At 43.0% G+C, this 13,104-nt stretch overlaps 2 protein-coding genes across 2 annotated transcripts; one reads left to right on the top strand and one right to left on the bottom strand.

Annotated features, from left to right (window-relative positions):
• The first annotated feature begins 240 nt into the window (after window positions 1-240).
• pcgf1 (polycomb group ring finger 1) lies at window positions 241-6,076 on the top strand. The gene is made up of 9 exons (XM_079557312.1): window positions 241-333; window positions 1,763-1,868; window positions 1,958-2,110; window positions 2,185-2,256; window positions 3,642-3,747; window positions 3,834-3,876; window positions 5,197-5,283; window positions 5,700-5,780; window positions 5,910-6,076. The coding sequence occupies exons 1-9, from the start codon at window positions 247-249 to the stop codon at window positions 5,958-5,960; spliced, it is 786 nt and encodes a 261-aa protein (XP_079413438.1). The 5' UTR covers window positions 241-246; the 3' UTR covers window positions 5,961-6,076.
• Window positions 6,077-9,407: 3,331 nt separating this feature from the next.
• lbx2 (ladybird homeobox 2) lies at window positions 9,408-11,934 on the bottom strand. The gene is made up of 2 exons (XM_079557484.1): window positions 11,174-11,934; window positions 9,408-10,242 (listed from the first exon to the last, which is right to left on the bottom strand). The coding sequence occupies exons 1-2, from the start codon at window positions 11,508-11,510 to the stop codon at window positions 9,779-9,781; spliced, it is 801 nt and encodes a 266-aa protein (XP_079413610.1). The 5' UTR covers window positions 11,511-11,934; the 3' UTR covers window positions 9,408-9,778.
• Between the last annotated feature and the right edge of the window lie 1,170 nt (window positions 11,935-13,104).

A 13,104-nucleotide genomic window follows, 5' to 3' on the forward strand; every position in this document is an offset into this window, starting at 1 on the left:
CCATGTATTTAACCACTTTAAATTTCTGTTTGAGTAAAATTATTTCCAAATAACGTTATGTCATTCTTTAATTACATTCTACACTTTACTTTATCACATGCTGGAGATGTTTATTTACCTTTCCCCAGTTCTTGATGTGCCCTTCATAGCCATAATAAATAGCACATGTACGCAGCAGACGCGCCTCCTGGAGCACGTTGAAAACAGCACGTCCGGTTTACCCGGAAGTAAGCATAATTCCCAAAGATGGCGGAGCAAGGTCCGATGGCCATAGCGATGCGGCTCCGAAACCAGCTCCAGTCCGTGTACAAACTGGACCCGCTGCGGAATGAGGTGAGTGCTCCGGGTAGCAGAGCCAGGGCCGAGGGGCTGGGTGCAGACCGGGGGCTCTAACCGCTCTCCGGCCGGAGAAAAGCGCTCGGGTAACGGCCGTGTTGTCGTCTCCCTCCGCGGCGGTGATGGAGAGAGCGGAGCGATGCTGAAGAGAGCTGCGCTGAAGCATGCGGAGAGGCGGGGAGCACCGTGTTGTTCTTTGCAATAGTAAAGATACGCACAAAAATCGACAAAACTCCACGCGTTTCACCACACATCCCTCCGTGTTGCTTTTAGAGTTCGTTTTTGAGCAGATTCGAGGTTCGTATCGTTGAAGCGGGGAGTTTTCTCAACTCGCGATGTCCGCGGAGCGCTGCGCTGCGCTCGCTCGCTGCTTTCTTTCTCTCGGGAGTCGTGTGGTGCAGAGAAGTGCGATTCTGGACCCCCTGCTCCACTCTGGTGTGGCCACGAAGTTTGTTCGACCGAGATTTTCTGTGTTGAGGAAGTACATTTGCAGGTCATCTGAAAAAATACTCATCTAATACGTGTAAAACGAACACCCCGCGGACTCTTTTATCAAATGGCTAAGGGCTAACTTAATGAGCTTTAGCTTCCTTACATCAATTCTTCTTCTGATCCCACCTTGGCGGTCCTTATGCAATCCTAAGTAACTGCACCTCACGTGTATAGCGTTCTGCGAAGCCCGATGTCCATCAGAGGGGCACTGTGGTGTGACCTGTTTCACGAACCAGGGCAGGTGCTTGCGCGGAGGTTGCTCACATTCATCTTTGTCTAACATGGTCGTTGCAAGTCTACAATGTTATGTTTGGGACTTGAGTTGTTTCTCTGTCCGCAGGCTCTTTGAATGTTCCCATGTGAGTCGTGTCTCGTGTACAGGTTAAAGGTCAGCATCAGGTGCACGTAGCGGCTTGTGGTTTGCTGAATCCCAAACAGTGTAGAGTTAGCGTTTTAATATATATTTAAAGTTAATTCTGACAACTTTTTTACATTTATATTGCCCTTGCGTGCCCACTACTGAATAGAACCCTCAACATTTTACTTCTGAGCGTCAAATCAATTTACAATGCAGGCTTGCCACTCATTCGCTTGTATCTGCAGAGCGTTCTTCTCGGTCTTTTTGTCAAATTTTGCAAATACCTTGATTGTGTTTCACCAGAATGACATTTGACTGCATCTTGTTGTTGTTGTACAAAAGCGATAAAAAGCTTTGGAAGATCTAAGTGACAGGATCTTCCAAAGCAAGCAAAATGTGTGTTTATAGAAGATGGGTTCAAATGGCAGACAGCATAGATGGGGAATGCATTGAAGTCTTGGCGTTGAGCCCTGGTTTAGAATGCTTTTGATGGCATTTCTGAAGTGCCTCATCTAAGTCATGTCCAAAATGTTCGTCTGTAGCCCCTGATATAATTGCCTTTGTTTGTGTTTTCAGGAGGAAGTCCAGCTGAAGATAAAGGACCTAAATGAACACATAGTTTGCTACCTTTGTGCGGGCTACTTCATCGACGCCACCACGATTACAGAATGTTTGCACACATGTGAGTGTTTGAAATACACAAACGAATACCAGCCAGATATATTCCTCAAATTAACATCTTCTTCCTTTCCTTTTTTTTCCCTTTCCTAGTCTGTAAAAGTTGTATTGTTAAATATCTTCAAACAAGCAAATACTGTCCCATGTGCAACATCAAGATCCATGAAACGCAGCCGTTACTCAACCTCAAACTGGACCGAGTTATGCAAGATATTGTCTACAAACTGGTGCCTGGTCTACAAGAGAGTACGCATCGTGCACCTCAAGTTATGTGATTTTGTGGGGACCTAACGAAATTATTTGTCTTGATGCATCCACAGGTGAAGACAAAAGAATAAAAGAGTTTTATCAGTCACGTGGGTTAGAACGAGTTATACAGCCAGCTGGAGATGGTAAGTCAAGATTAGTGTACAATCTCATTTGAATGTGTAGTTACATAGTAGTTTCAGAGTAACTAATGAGGGCTTACAATTGTTTTTGCACTTGACACACACTTGACTACTGTTGCTGTGTAGTTATGAAGTCGGGCTGGGCGATATGGACCAAAAATTGGTTGAATATCGATATATGATACACATCCCGATGTTATTCCAGCAAAGTGAGAGCTGTGAAATGAAATGTTAAGTCAAAGCCAAATATGAGTAGTTGAAAACTCTAAAATGTAAACAAACACTGGAGAACAAATTAAAAGAACCCATGAAATAAAATAGGTCAGTCTATTTCTGAGGGCAGCATTTACATATAAAGAGATAACAAAGTAAAGTGCTCAGTTTAAGATAAACTTTTTGAAAAATCTGCTTGAGATTACCTGTTTTTTTATGTTAATTTAATAGCTTGTCTGAATTTGAAATATCCCGATATACATGATGTGGTCTAATTCCATATCTTATTTAAAAATATATCGATATATCTTCAATATCAATATATCGCCCAGCCCTATTATGAAGCAGATCAATGAGCGTTTTCTCATCAAACGGTTTATGGGGACTGTCCCTAAGACCCCCCAGTCACGGAAAAACCCCGTATCCGCTGCTCATGCTCGCACTGAAAAAACGAGAAGGACTGGAAGTGACGTGTTTATGTGTGTGCTAACCTGCTGCTACTGTTAGCATAACAAACTGTGACGTGGGTATGATGGCATCAAGATAACACTTCTATTGCGGAAAATGTGTTATTGAGCAAGAACAAAGCATGCAGTGAGCATGCTTTGGGAATTTACAGAAAAAGAAGGATTTGCACAGTTCTATGGCTTCTGTTCATGATGCACAAAATAAAAAGGAGCTCTACACATGGGGGATGAAAGAAAGCAAGTTAATACAATACAACCATGTGTGCGCCAAACTGGCTTTAAATTAGTGGCTATATTATAGTTAGTCATACATGCAAATGTCCATATGTCTCTTGCTGCATATCCACGTCACCAAAGCATTTTAGTCTGACTGATATGTACTATCCTAGAGTAGGAGCTGAAACGGTCCCTCTAAAAAAATGACCCAGCATCCTAGTTCTCTCCTTTATGAAGAGGGATTGTACTTATTTAGCATCAGGAAACAATAACTGCAAATGATTCCTTCTGTGAGAAAACATTGTTTCCCAATTAGGGTACCGTGGACCTAATTATTAAATGATAAGCTACAGCATATGCGACTTTAATTTGCTTCAGGAAATGTGAATATCTTGCAGATGGACAGTAGAAAAATGTGAACACACCCTTTAAAAACTGATTTGTCATTTGAACTGTAATCTCTTGATACAATGGCTATATCTGTGTCTTTAGATTCCGTCCCAGATGCCACAGGTTTACCTTACACAAGCTTCGACCACTCCAAAGCCCATTTCTACAGATACGATGAGCAGGTCTCACTGTGTTTAGAAAGACTCAAGTAAGTACTGTGTGGTTTGACCTGGGCATTAAAGAGACCTTTCTAACTCTGTACCCACCAATTAACACTCGCTGGTGTCTTCACAGTTCATCCCTAGCTGGAAAAGATAAGACGAAACTAACTCTCCAGGTAAGTAGCCGAACCTTTACCGCTCATGACTGTTCTGCTGTTTACTCTTTGAAACACGGAGCTGCTTTGCTCTGAAATGTGTCTCTGGGGAAGGCTTTTTAAAAGTTTTAACAAGCTCCTCTCTGCCTGTAACCGCAAGGCAAATACATGCAGCAGTCGCAGAAATCAGCACTGTGAAGGGGTTCTTGGAAGAAGCCTCATTCCCCCAGACACAGGGATAAATGGAACATGTGCACCAGTCAGGCATATAATCATCCACATGGAAGTACTGTCTTTTTAGAAAAAACACAAAATAAAACAACATGGATTCACTTTACATCCGATAATTACATCACAGCAAGTTATAACCTTGTTTGTTACAAAACTTCTCCTGGATTAATTGCTATGAATGGGTAACAAGGTGTAGGTCCAGATCATTCAGATTTATTTTTAGCAGTAGCTTTGGATTATTGTCACATGTATCGAAACAGCACTGTGTGATCGTATTTCTCGACCATGACACACTTGAGCGCACGCAGAATTACATAATGCCATCGAACCGCGCTCTGGTAATCCTCTGATCTGCCAGTAGAGGGCAGTGGTGATTAACAAATGTTTGCTGAACAGAACTTCAAGCAGCCAAGCAAAGTGGAATATTATGATATCTTCAGTCATAGATTTTAACCGTTCATCTATGGAAAAAAAAAATTAAAGGAAATTCACTTGTCCTTTGAGAAACTCTTTGTTAACTATATTGAGAGTCTCATTTGCATTTTGTGGACATGGTGCCAATTAATTGTAGTCGGTAGTTTGTTCACATGCACTTGCTGAACTAAATTTCAGATCTTTCACATTATGTTGAAACGGGTTCTTTTCAGCTCTTGACCTCGTCCACAGTCAGAGGTTTCATATCCCATTTGAGCCCGTAAAGACATATGCTGCGCAGCGTATGGAAGCGGAAACATAAAATGATTGGAGGGTGTGTAATGCGTCACGGGGGACTGAAGCCATGCAGTGGAAGCTGTGGTTTCTCTCCCTGTAAATCTATGTGTAACAGGAGAGAAACACACCCACTCCCATGCATTTAGGAGCGTTTTATTCCAAACAGGTGGCATACAGTAGCACTGGCACACTGCCTGTACCGGGCAATAGCGGGTCAGTTGTCACTGTTCTGCGTAGGTTGGCGGTTTGATCCTCGCTGTTGTCTTTCTGAGCAGGACACTTACACTTTACATCGAGTACGTCCGTTTTACGCACATCACACCATGCATTTATGTAATAATGTAATAAACTCGTGAATGTGTCCATATTTTTATTGTTTATTACGTCTTGTCTTTGCAGCAAAAGTTTGTCCGGTGTTCAGTTCGAGCGGAGGTGAGACACTTGCGGAAAGTGCTTTGCCACCGATTAAATGTAGAAAAGAACCAGGTGAGTTTTTGATCTTCATAAAAGCCCTTTTCCGCTGTCACTTCCCAGTGCGGATATAACTTATAAGCATTTTGACTTGATGCTATCACCTCAAACGGGTACCGTTTTAAAACAAGCTTTCTCTTTGGGCCAAAGTGAGCCAAGCAGGTACTAAAGGGGTGTAGAGATGTGACGGTTGGCCGCTGATTATTCTGAAACTGCTGTAGCATATGCAATTTAAAATGATTTCCCCAAAAAACGAGATTGAAAATGGTGCTGTTTACTGATAGCCGACCACTAGCATTAGCCACCAATTTGCTTTTTTTCCTCCTCTTCTCTTTGACTTGGCACTTCTGGATAATTTCAAACAAAGCCTCTCTTGGTTCGCTATCCCCTTATATTGACTGCTGCTTGTGTGGTCTGCTGTGATCCTCCAGGTCCAGATGTTGTTCAATAACGAGTCTCTGCCCGATCATATGACCATGAAGCGGCTATGGCTCTCACATTGGTTTGGCAAGGTACCAGGAACACTCCATTTACACGTTCATTTGGGGCCTGCAATAATACACTCTATCCTATTGTGCAGCCCTACTTCTTTTGATATCGGAATGGAAATGTCACTGTGTGCTTGTGTCTCTTGTTTGCAGGCCCAGCCATTAGTTCTTCACTATACCATCAAGGACAAGAGAACCAGATAGGACTGGCTTTTCCCTCACACAAGCTGTACATATTTTGTACAATAAATAATCTATTTTAATAGTGTTTGTGTACATATACTTATTTTCCTGTTTTGTATTTTTGGCAATAAATTTAAAATGTGAAACAACTCTTGAGTTTTGGAGTGTTTAAGGGCCTTTTTATACAGTGATGTCCAGTCAGCATTCACATATGATTGCTGATTTTGTTTTAATTTTAATTATTAATTAATTATAAATAAGTAGGAAGTAAGAAACATTTTTGCAGGATCCTCAAGTTGATACTGTAAACTACTAGCTGTAACCCTTCAGAAATAAACCTTTGTCTTTCCTCAGAGTGATGTTCTAGATCCAGCCTTGGAGAAATCTAAAATAGAAAATCAATTGAATAGCCCAAACATAAAAAAAAATAAAAAAAACACTGCTCGCTAGAGGGCGCCATTGTTCTTCCTTACCAGTAGAGTGGAACGTCCGTTTTCATTCAGTGAGCCAGTGGATGGAGTAAAAACCTGACACTGGGTGATTTCATGGGGCCAGTGTAGGACAGTTTTGTCGGCGTTGCTCAGAATTACAGTTTATATATATTTTTTTCTTCCTCATCTACTTTCATATCGTCTTTATAAGTTCCAATAAAAATATGACTTCCGCCTTAGTCTAAAGAAGGACAACGAAAAGCAAACATGAAATCATCAAAATGCCTGTATGTAGAATATGTGACTGCCTGGCCGTGATGTGTTTATGTTTCCAATGAACTTAAAGGCACGCGGCGTAACTTATTGGAATGTACTGTTGCCAGCAATACCAAAACATGCTCCAAATGATCATTTAGACACAACGAAATGCCATGTTTGCAGTGGGTATAGTCAAGGAATGGATTTGGATGAGAATACTGTATATCCAATTTAAATCCCATATTCGGCTGCCTTTAGTCGACATCTCCATGGAGACGAGCCGGGGACGTCCCGCTCGCAGTAAAGTTTACAGTCAGGTCTAAAGAGAGGTGAGCCGCTCACGACAAACACACTTTATTTTTCAACGATACAAATATAAAATAAATGCTTGTGTTTTATTCTATTTATTGGGTGAAATGTTACGTGGTGTGGCTTTAAATAAATAAAATCAACAATTGCCATTTGAAAACTGAGGACTCTCTTTCTCTCACTATACTTCATATGGTCAATATAAATTAAACTGGCCCTTAAAATGAAAAAAATAATAATAACAATAATAATTAAACATTTAAATTTGATCATAAATTCAGATGATTTGAAATCCTCGTCTTTCGTTTACAGGAATGTGGACAGTGTGAGGCAGCCATCTTGCTTCATTTGCATTTAGGCCATATGTGTCAGAAGACAGACATCACATTTATTTTTTATATTATTTTAAAATTAAACTATAATTATAAAATGATTATGTGAAAAAATATGACATAATATAGCCTACATATATGTGTATGTACATATAAAACAGGTGGCCAGTTATAGGCTAAACACGACTGAATACAATGAATATAAAGTTATGATGTTAAATCTCAAGTGCAATGGCTGTGTCTTGGCAACTCATCACATTTTCCCAACAGAACATGAATTAAATAAACGAGAGTACATTTAATGGTTGGTCCTGTTGCTTCTCTTTTTACCTATCTCCAAATGGTGACTGTTTATTTTTTACTAGTGAGACGTTTGTCCAAATGTAACGTACAAAGGTCACAGCGGGGTCCAAGTGAAATGGCATGGAAAACGCTGCCGTGCAATGCAAACAAATACATGTTCTATACGTCTCCATGAGCCTCGGTGAAAGCTGCTGCTGCTGCTGCTTCACGGTGCTCCACAATGAGAAAAAAAAAAAGGCTACTTGACTTTTCAACCCTCTCCATTCCACTCCATTACTCCTGTTGTGTCCCAGTATGCCGCTCCTCCTCCGCCCCCCAGAGCTGCCCCTGCCTGGACCAAGCTGCACTGTCCCCATGCATGCAGCACTCACCCCTCCACTTTCACATTTCTACTCGCAAAAACAAATACACGGGCATGAAACAAAAACAACACATAGCTAACAATAGTTCTTTTGTTTGAAGAGATTCTTTTTTCATATTCTGTACTGCACGATTCACATTAAGCAAGAAAAAGAAGGATGGCTAAGGCCCTTATTTCCATAAATGCAACGGATGAACTGCAATGTAATGATGTGTGATTTTGTGGTTCATTTTATATAAATAGAAATCAGACTTTTTTAGAAATAATACAAATAATAATTCAGTATATATAGCTAGATCCTATTACGTTTTCAGTTGAAGTTCACAAGAAAAAGTGTATCCAAAATTTAGGAATTCATAAAACCGAGCATTTCAAATTGTCCAAAGATACAGGAAATATAGAATTTGTGCAATTATTTTCCACTCATCTCCAGTATAGTAAAAGGTAAACAACTCTGTGTATCCACTTTACAGCATTCAACTAAATAAGGCATTTTATTCAGATTGCTATATCTGCAAAATGCGTCATTCTCCCGGCTACCTCCACCTCCAAATGTCTCCATATTAAACGTATTTATTAAAATTGCTGTGAAAAGTCTGAGAGCATTTTTTTCTTTTTTAAAAGCGTTACCACGTATAGGCCGATTTACGCGCCAGTGACCGACGCGTTTTTACTCCAGTGGCGAGAGAATGCCTACACATGAACCCAAACACACACGCGCGCGGCTAAACCCAACAAAACCTCTCCAAATGGCTCTTCCCATTTAGCGTTATTCATAGCACCTCTCACACCGCGGCCCATTTGCTATTCATGATGGGGGACACTTTCCCTCTGCAAACGCGGGCGCGCTCGGAGCGGCAGATGCGTGCCATTATTGCCCCCGTGCACGCCCGCTCCAAGCTGTTTTTTTTTTCTCTCTCTTCTTTTTCTTCTTCTTTTTTTTTTTTTTTTCACGTGAGGCGAAGGGCGGGCACGGCTAATCAATCACGTCCACTAGTTGTGCTCAGGACACAAGGAGGAAAACATATGGCGACGGGGCGGCTGCAAGCTTTTCTCAAGCCGGAGCCCGGGACAACACGCATTGAGCGCGCCGCAAAAGAATGGAGAGAAAGCTGCTAATTGAAGTCACGCCACTCCATGACTCAAAAGCAAGGGGTCACGCATTGAGACGCGCCCGCGGGCCTCACCTCCCACTACACAGGACCGCTGGCCTGTTCCAGTGTCGTCATGAATACAACAGCCTGGTTAAGTTAAAGCGACCCCTACTCGCATTACACCGCGGATTCTTGTGCGTCTTCTTTTTGTGCGATTGTTCTGTCCTTTAACCCCCCCTTTTGTCCCATTCAAAGCCCCCTCTGACACAATAAATAACCCAACCTCCCATTTCAGGTTGAAAAGAAACGTGCGTAAAATCAAAGAGTTTGGCCCAAGCGTCTTGAAATATGATAGAAGCTTTATTTACATAGATGCTGATTAAATAGAATGTTACAATAAAATTATTATAGGGTGCTATGTACAAAAACTCAGACACGTGTGCAGCAGCGGTACTAAAAGGGTCTCTGCGTGTGCCACTCTGCGCTAAAAAGTGACGCGTATGGATGCATCCAAGACGAAACGTTTGTAACAGCGGCCACATCGTCAGCGTGTCCCCCAAGCCAGTCCATACGGAGAAGCAAGCCACTCTTCTGATGAGACCTACTCGAGTCCAGATAATAAATTAGAACAAACAAAGGGGATATCCAGCAGTGTCTATACTCTCCTTTGTGACAATATCCGTGCAAAAGTTTGGGAAGAAAATGCCCCGGTTTGACCCTCTCAGTTTCAATCGAAACCACCTGGCCCGAGTCAGTCATCCACTTCGATCTCCTCGTCGTCCTCCTCCGAGAACTCGTCCGTGGTGTGGTCCCGGGAGGAGGAGGGGGACTGTGGGAAGGCGCCGTGTCCCTGGGGGGACGTCGGGGACACGCTCGGGGAGCCCGCGCCCTGGGCCTGCTCCTGCTCCTGCTCCTCCAGGTTCACCAGTTTCTGCAGGGTCTGCGGCGTGAGTTTCTTGAGCGACTCCACGTCGGCTTTCATCTCCTCCAGGTCCCGCTTGAGCTTGGCGCGGCGGTTCTGGAACCACGTGATGACCTGCGCGTTGGAGAGGCCCAGCTGCTGCGCGATCTGGTCCCGGTCCGCGGGGGACAGGTACTTCTGGTACAGGAAGCGCTTCTCCAGCTCGTAGATCTGGTGGTTGGTGAAGGCCGTCCGCGATTTTCTCCTCTTCTTGGAGGTCTGTCTCTGGCCGAATGAGTTCACGTGCTCGCGCCCTGCAAGAGGAGAGACAGGGGGTCATACTGTGCTCCCATTATTATTATTTTTAGTATTTTACATTTTATTTGATTGAGTTTACCAAATTGTGTAAATCAATTACAATCCCTTTAGATCCAGTATATAACATATGAATAGCCCTATAACTCAAATATTATTGTCATTATTTCACTTGATTAACATTAACAGCACGTCACTCCTCAGTTTTACTCTTTGTTTACACGCAGTTCTTCCATACTATAACAACAACAACAACAACAACAACAACAACAACAACAACAACAACAACCATACACACTTTTTTCTCCTACATGCAACACACAGTGAGATCCCTCCTGATAAAACATGTGTCGCTTTTCATAAAATGAACTATTTTGGCCCGAAAGTCAAAATGTCTCAGTTCGAATAGGCCCGTATCCCTCACCGGTGCTTTATAAATAATCGATCATATTTATGTGACTGGCCTGATGACTCGTGCGATAACCTCTAATTAATCCAACGCCATTTAGCTTCACACACCGTGACTCCACCGTCCCCATCCGCAATTTTAACAACAAGTAGAAAAAAAATATTGCCGTTTTGGCCGTGCGTATTTTTACAACACACAAAGAAAACTGCAAAATGTTACATCATTTTATTTGGCGTGTTTGATCATTTTGTTTTCTACTTTTAGCTCCACGTTGTTTGTTTAGTCAACGAGCCAACAGCAGCGCGTAACATCGAATTGAATGATAGTATTTTCATTTACTTTTATGTGAGTGTTAATGAGGTATTCCTCCATAAACTGTATCATTTTGCATGTTGCGTTTACAAGCATATTTACTTTAACGGCTACCGAAGCGACGCCAATTTCCTACGTAGTTTTTTTTTTTTTTTTTTACTCACAACTTTCCCCATGCCAGATTTAAAAAATAATAATAATAAGTTTACCTTCTGCTGCCTGGATCACGCTCACTTCCAGGCCCTTGAACGTCTTGCTGGCCAGCTCCTCCAGCGCGCAGAGCGGGGACGAGGGCGTGCTGATGCCGTTCCTCGCCGGCGCGTTGGCGGCCGTCACTTTCTCGAGGACGCGGCGCGGCGGGCAGACGCTGCTTTGCGCGGACTTCTTGACCGAGGGCTTGTTGAGAATGTCCTCGATACTGAACGGCGTCAGCGGCTTGTTGGAGTTGGCCGGCGGGGGCAGCTGGTCCAACGGCGCCCGCGCTCTCCTGTCCTCGCCGCTGGACTGCAACACGGACCCTGCCTTCATGTCTTTGCTGGAGGTCATTGCAAAAGTCCCCAAACACTCGCAAAGGGGGGGGAAACACACAAGACAAAAAAAAAAATAGTGAGTTCACCCCCAGAAGAGCCCTTAGGCGTCGTAATTCTCCCGCAGACAACTTTTAAACCCAGCCCCGAAGACCGACCATGCTTTCCGAGCGGAGTTTGGAAACTATAGGCTGTATTCCTTTAGTTCCCCGTGCAGAAGAGGAGCTCCATGTAGCGGTTCGTATAGCTCGGGGGGGAAAAGGCGCGTACGTCCCACCGTTGGAGAAGTGAGTGGGCTTTTTTTTTCTTTTCCAAAGGGGGTAAAACAAAAAAAAGGCTGTCCGGGACTGTGGGGCGCAGCGCGGTGGAGAAGAAGAGCCACCGCTAACGAGTTCCTGTTGATTGGGCGAAGTTCAATTAGAGAAACACTAGACTAGTTGCTGACCCGGTGCTGCGTCTTAAAGGGCCGGAGTCTAGGAACTAATTGGACGTGAGGGAGAGGAGGAGTCTCTCACGCCTCTGGATGTTTGTGTGCGCGCGCGTGTGTCCCTCTGCTGGCGCGTGCAAAGAGGGGAGGAAGAAGAAGGGGAGGAAGAAAAAAAAAAAAAAAAAAAAAAAGGCCCAGTTAAACATGCTACAGTACAGCCACGACCGCTGTGGTGTGGGGGTAAAAAAAAAAAAAAAAAAAGTTTAGGAAAGCAGCGAGTGTCTGTCCTGGTCGCGCTAATGCGTAATTACGCACCGAACGTCAGAGGCGCAGTGTGAGGGAATTTGGCACGACAGCACGCGGCAACTGAAAGAAGTAAAGTGCTTATGCTTTTGTCTTAAAGCGGCTGAAAGATTTTTCTATTAATATTATTATTTTCTCCTTCTGTTTTGGCGCTCGCGCTTGAGTAATATTGCTTTTTTTAAATTATTATTAAACGCGTAAAATCGGTTCCAAATGACGTTTACATCTTACCGGTCTTCAACTGGATTAAAAATAGTCCTTTGATGGTCTTGATTTGTGGATTCAGTGAGTTAAATATTTCATTTATCATTTAATTAGCCTATTTATCTTTACAGATTTTGCTTTAACCCACAAGGACCCAATTTGCACATGGAGAAAGTGATTATATATTGAGTTTTACACATCATTAAAATGTGTATGTTGTTGTATATCCCAACTGCTGTCTTTTGATGCCTTTTGGTGCGTTTTGCGTGCGTCAAAATGTATTAATTCCCTGCAGTTTTCCCTTGCTCAGGTCTCGTCCTGTATACACACAGTTCACCTCCGAGCACTGGTGAAAGTCGCCCGTATAGATGAGGCTCTAGACATTTACACGCACCGCGCGCAGGAGGGAGCAGCTATAGTCCAAACCTCACATGCCCCAAAAATCTTATCTAGCCCTGGGAACGGAGGAAACTGCAGGTACGTGGAGACGAACGCGATTGTACTATATTTATTTTCATCGCGCGGCACTGGCAATTAACGCATTCCACTTCCACATGGCGTTGTTTACGTAAGCCTTTCACACGCGTAAAGCGCAAAGACAACAATATAACTATTGTGCATCGGCTTAGATTCGCAGTTTGAAGTCGTGCTTTGTAAAAGGTACACCTAAAACACCCTT

This window comes from Gobius niger (genome assembly GCF_951799975.1).
Source record: "Gobius niger genome assembly, chromosome: 5".
Lineage (NCBI taxonomy): Eukaryota > Metazoa > Chordata > Actinopteri > Gobiiformes > Gobiidae > Gobius > Gobius niger.

What these genes read in the sequence shown, in the direction of transcription:
- pcgf1 (XM_079557312.1), top strand. Translation starts at nt 247, where the DNA reads ATGGCGGAGCAAGGTCCGATGGCCATAGCGATGCGGCTCCGAAACCAG. An exon ending in CTGTGTTTAGAAAGACTCAA is followed by an intron (nt 3,748 to 3,833) that starts GTAAGTACTGTG and finishes GTGTCTTCACAG; the next exon opens with TTCATCCCTAGCTGGAAAAG. An exon ending in AGACGAAACTAACTCTCCAG is followed by an intron (nt 3,877 to 5,196) that starts GTAAGTAGCCGA and finishes TTGTCTTTGCAG; the next exon opens with CAAAAGTTTGTCCGGTGTTC.
- lbx2 (XM_079557484.1), bottom strand. Translation starts at nt 11,510, where the DNA reads ATGACCTCCAGCAAAGACATGAAGGCAGGGTCCGTGTTGCAGTCCAGC. An exon ending in CGTGATCCAGGCAGCAGAAG is followed by an intron (nt 10,243 to 11,173) that starts GTAAACTTATTA and finishes CTCCTCTTGCAG; the next exon opens with GGCGCGAGCACGTGAACTCA.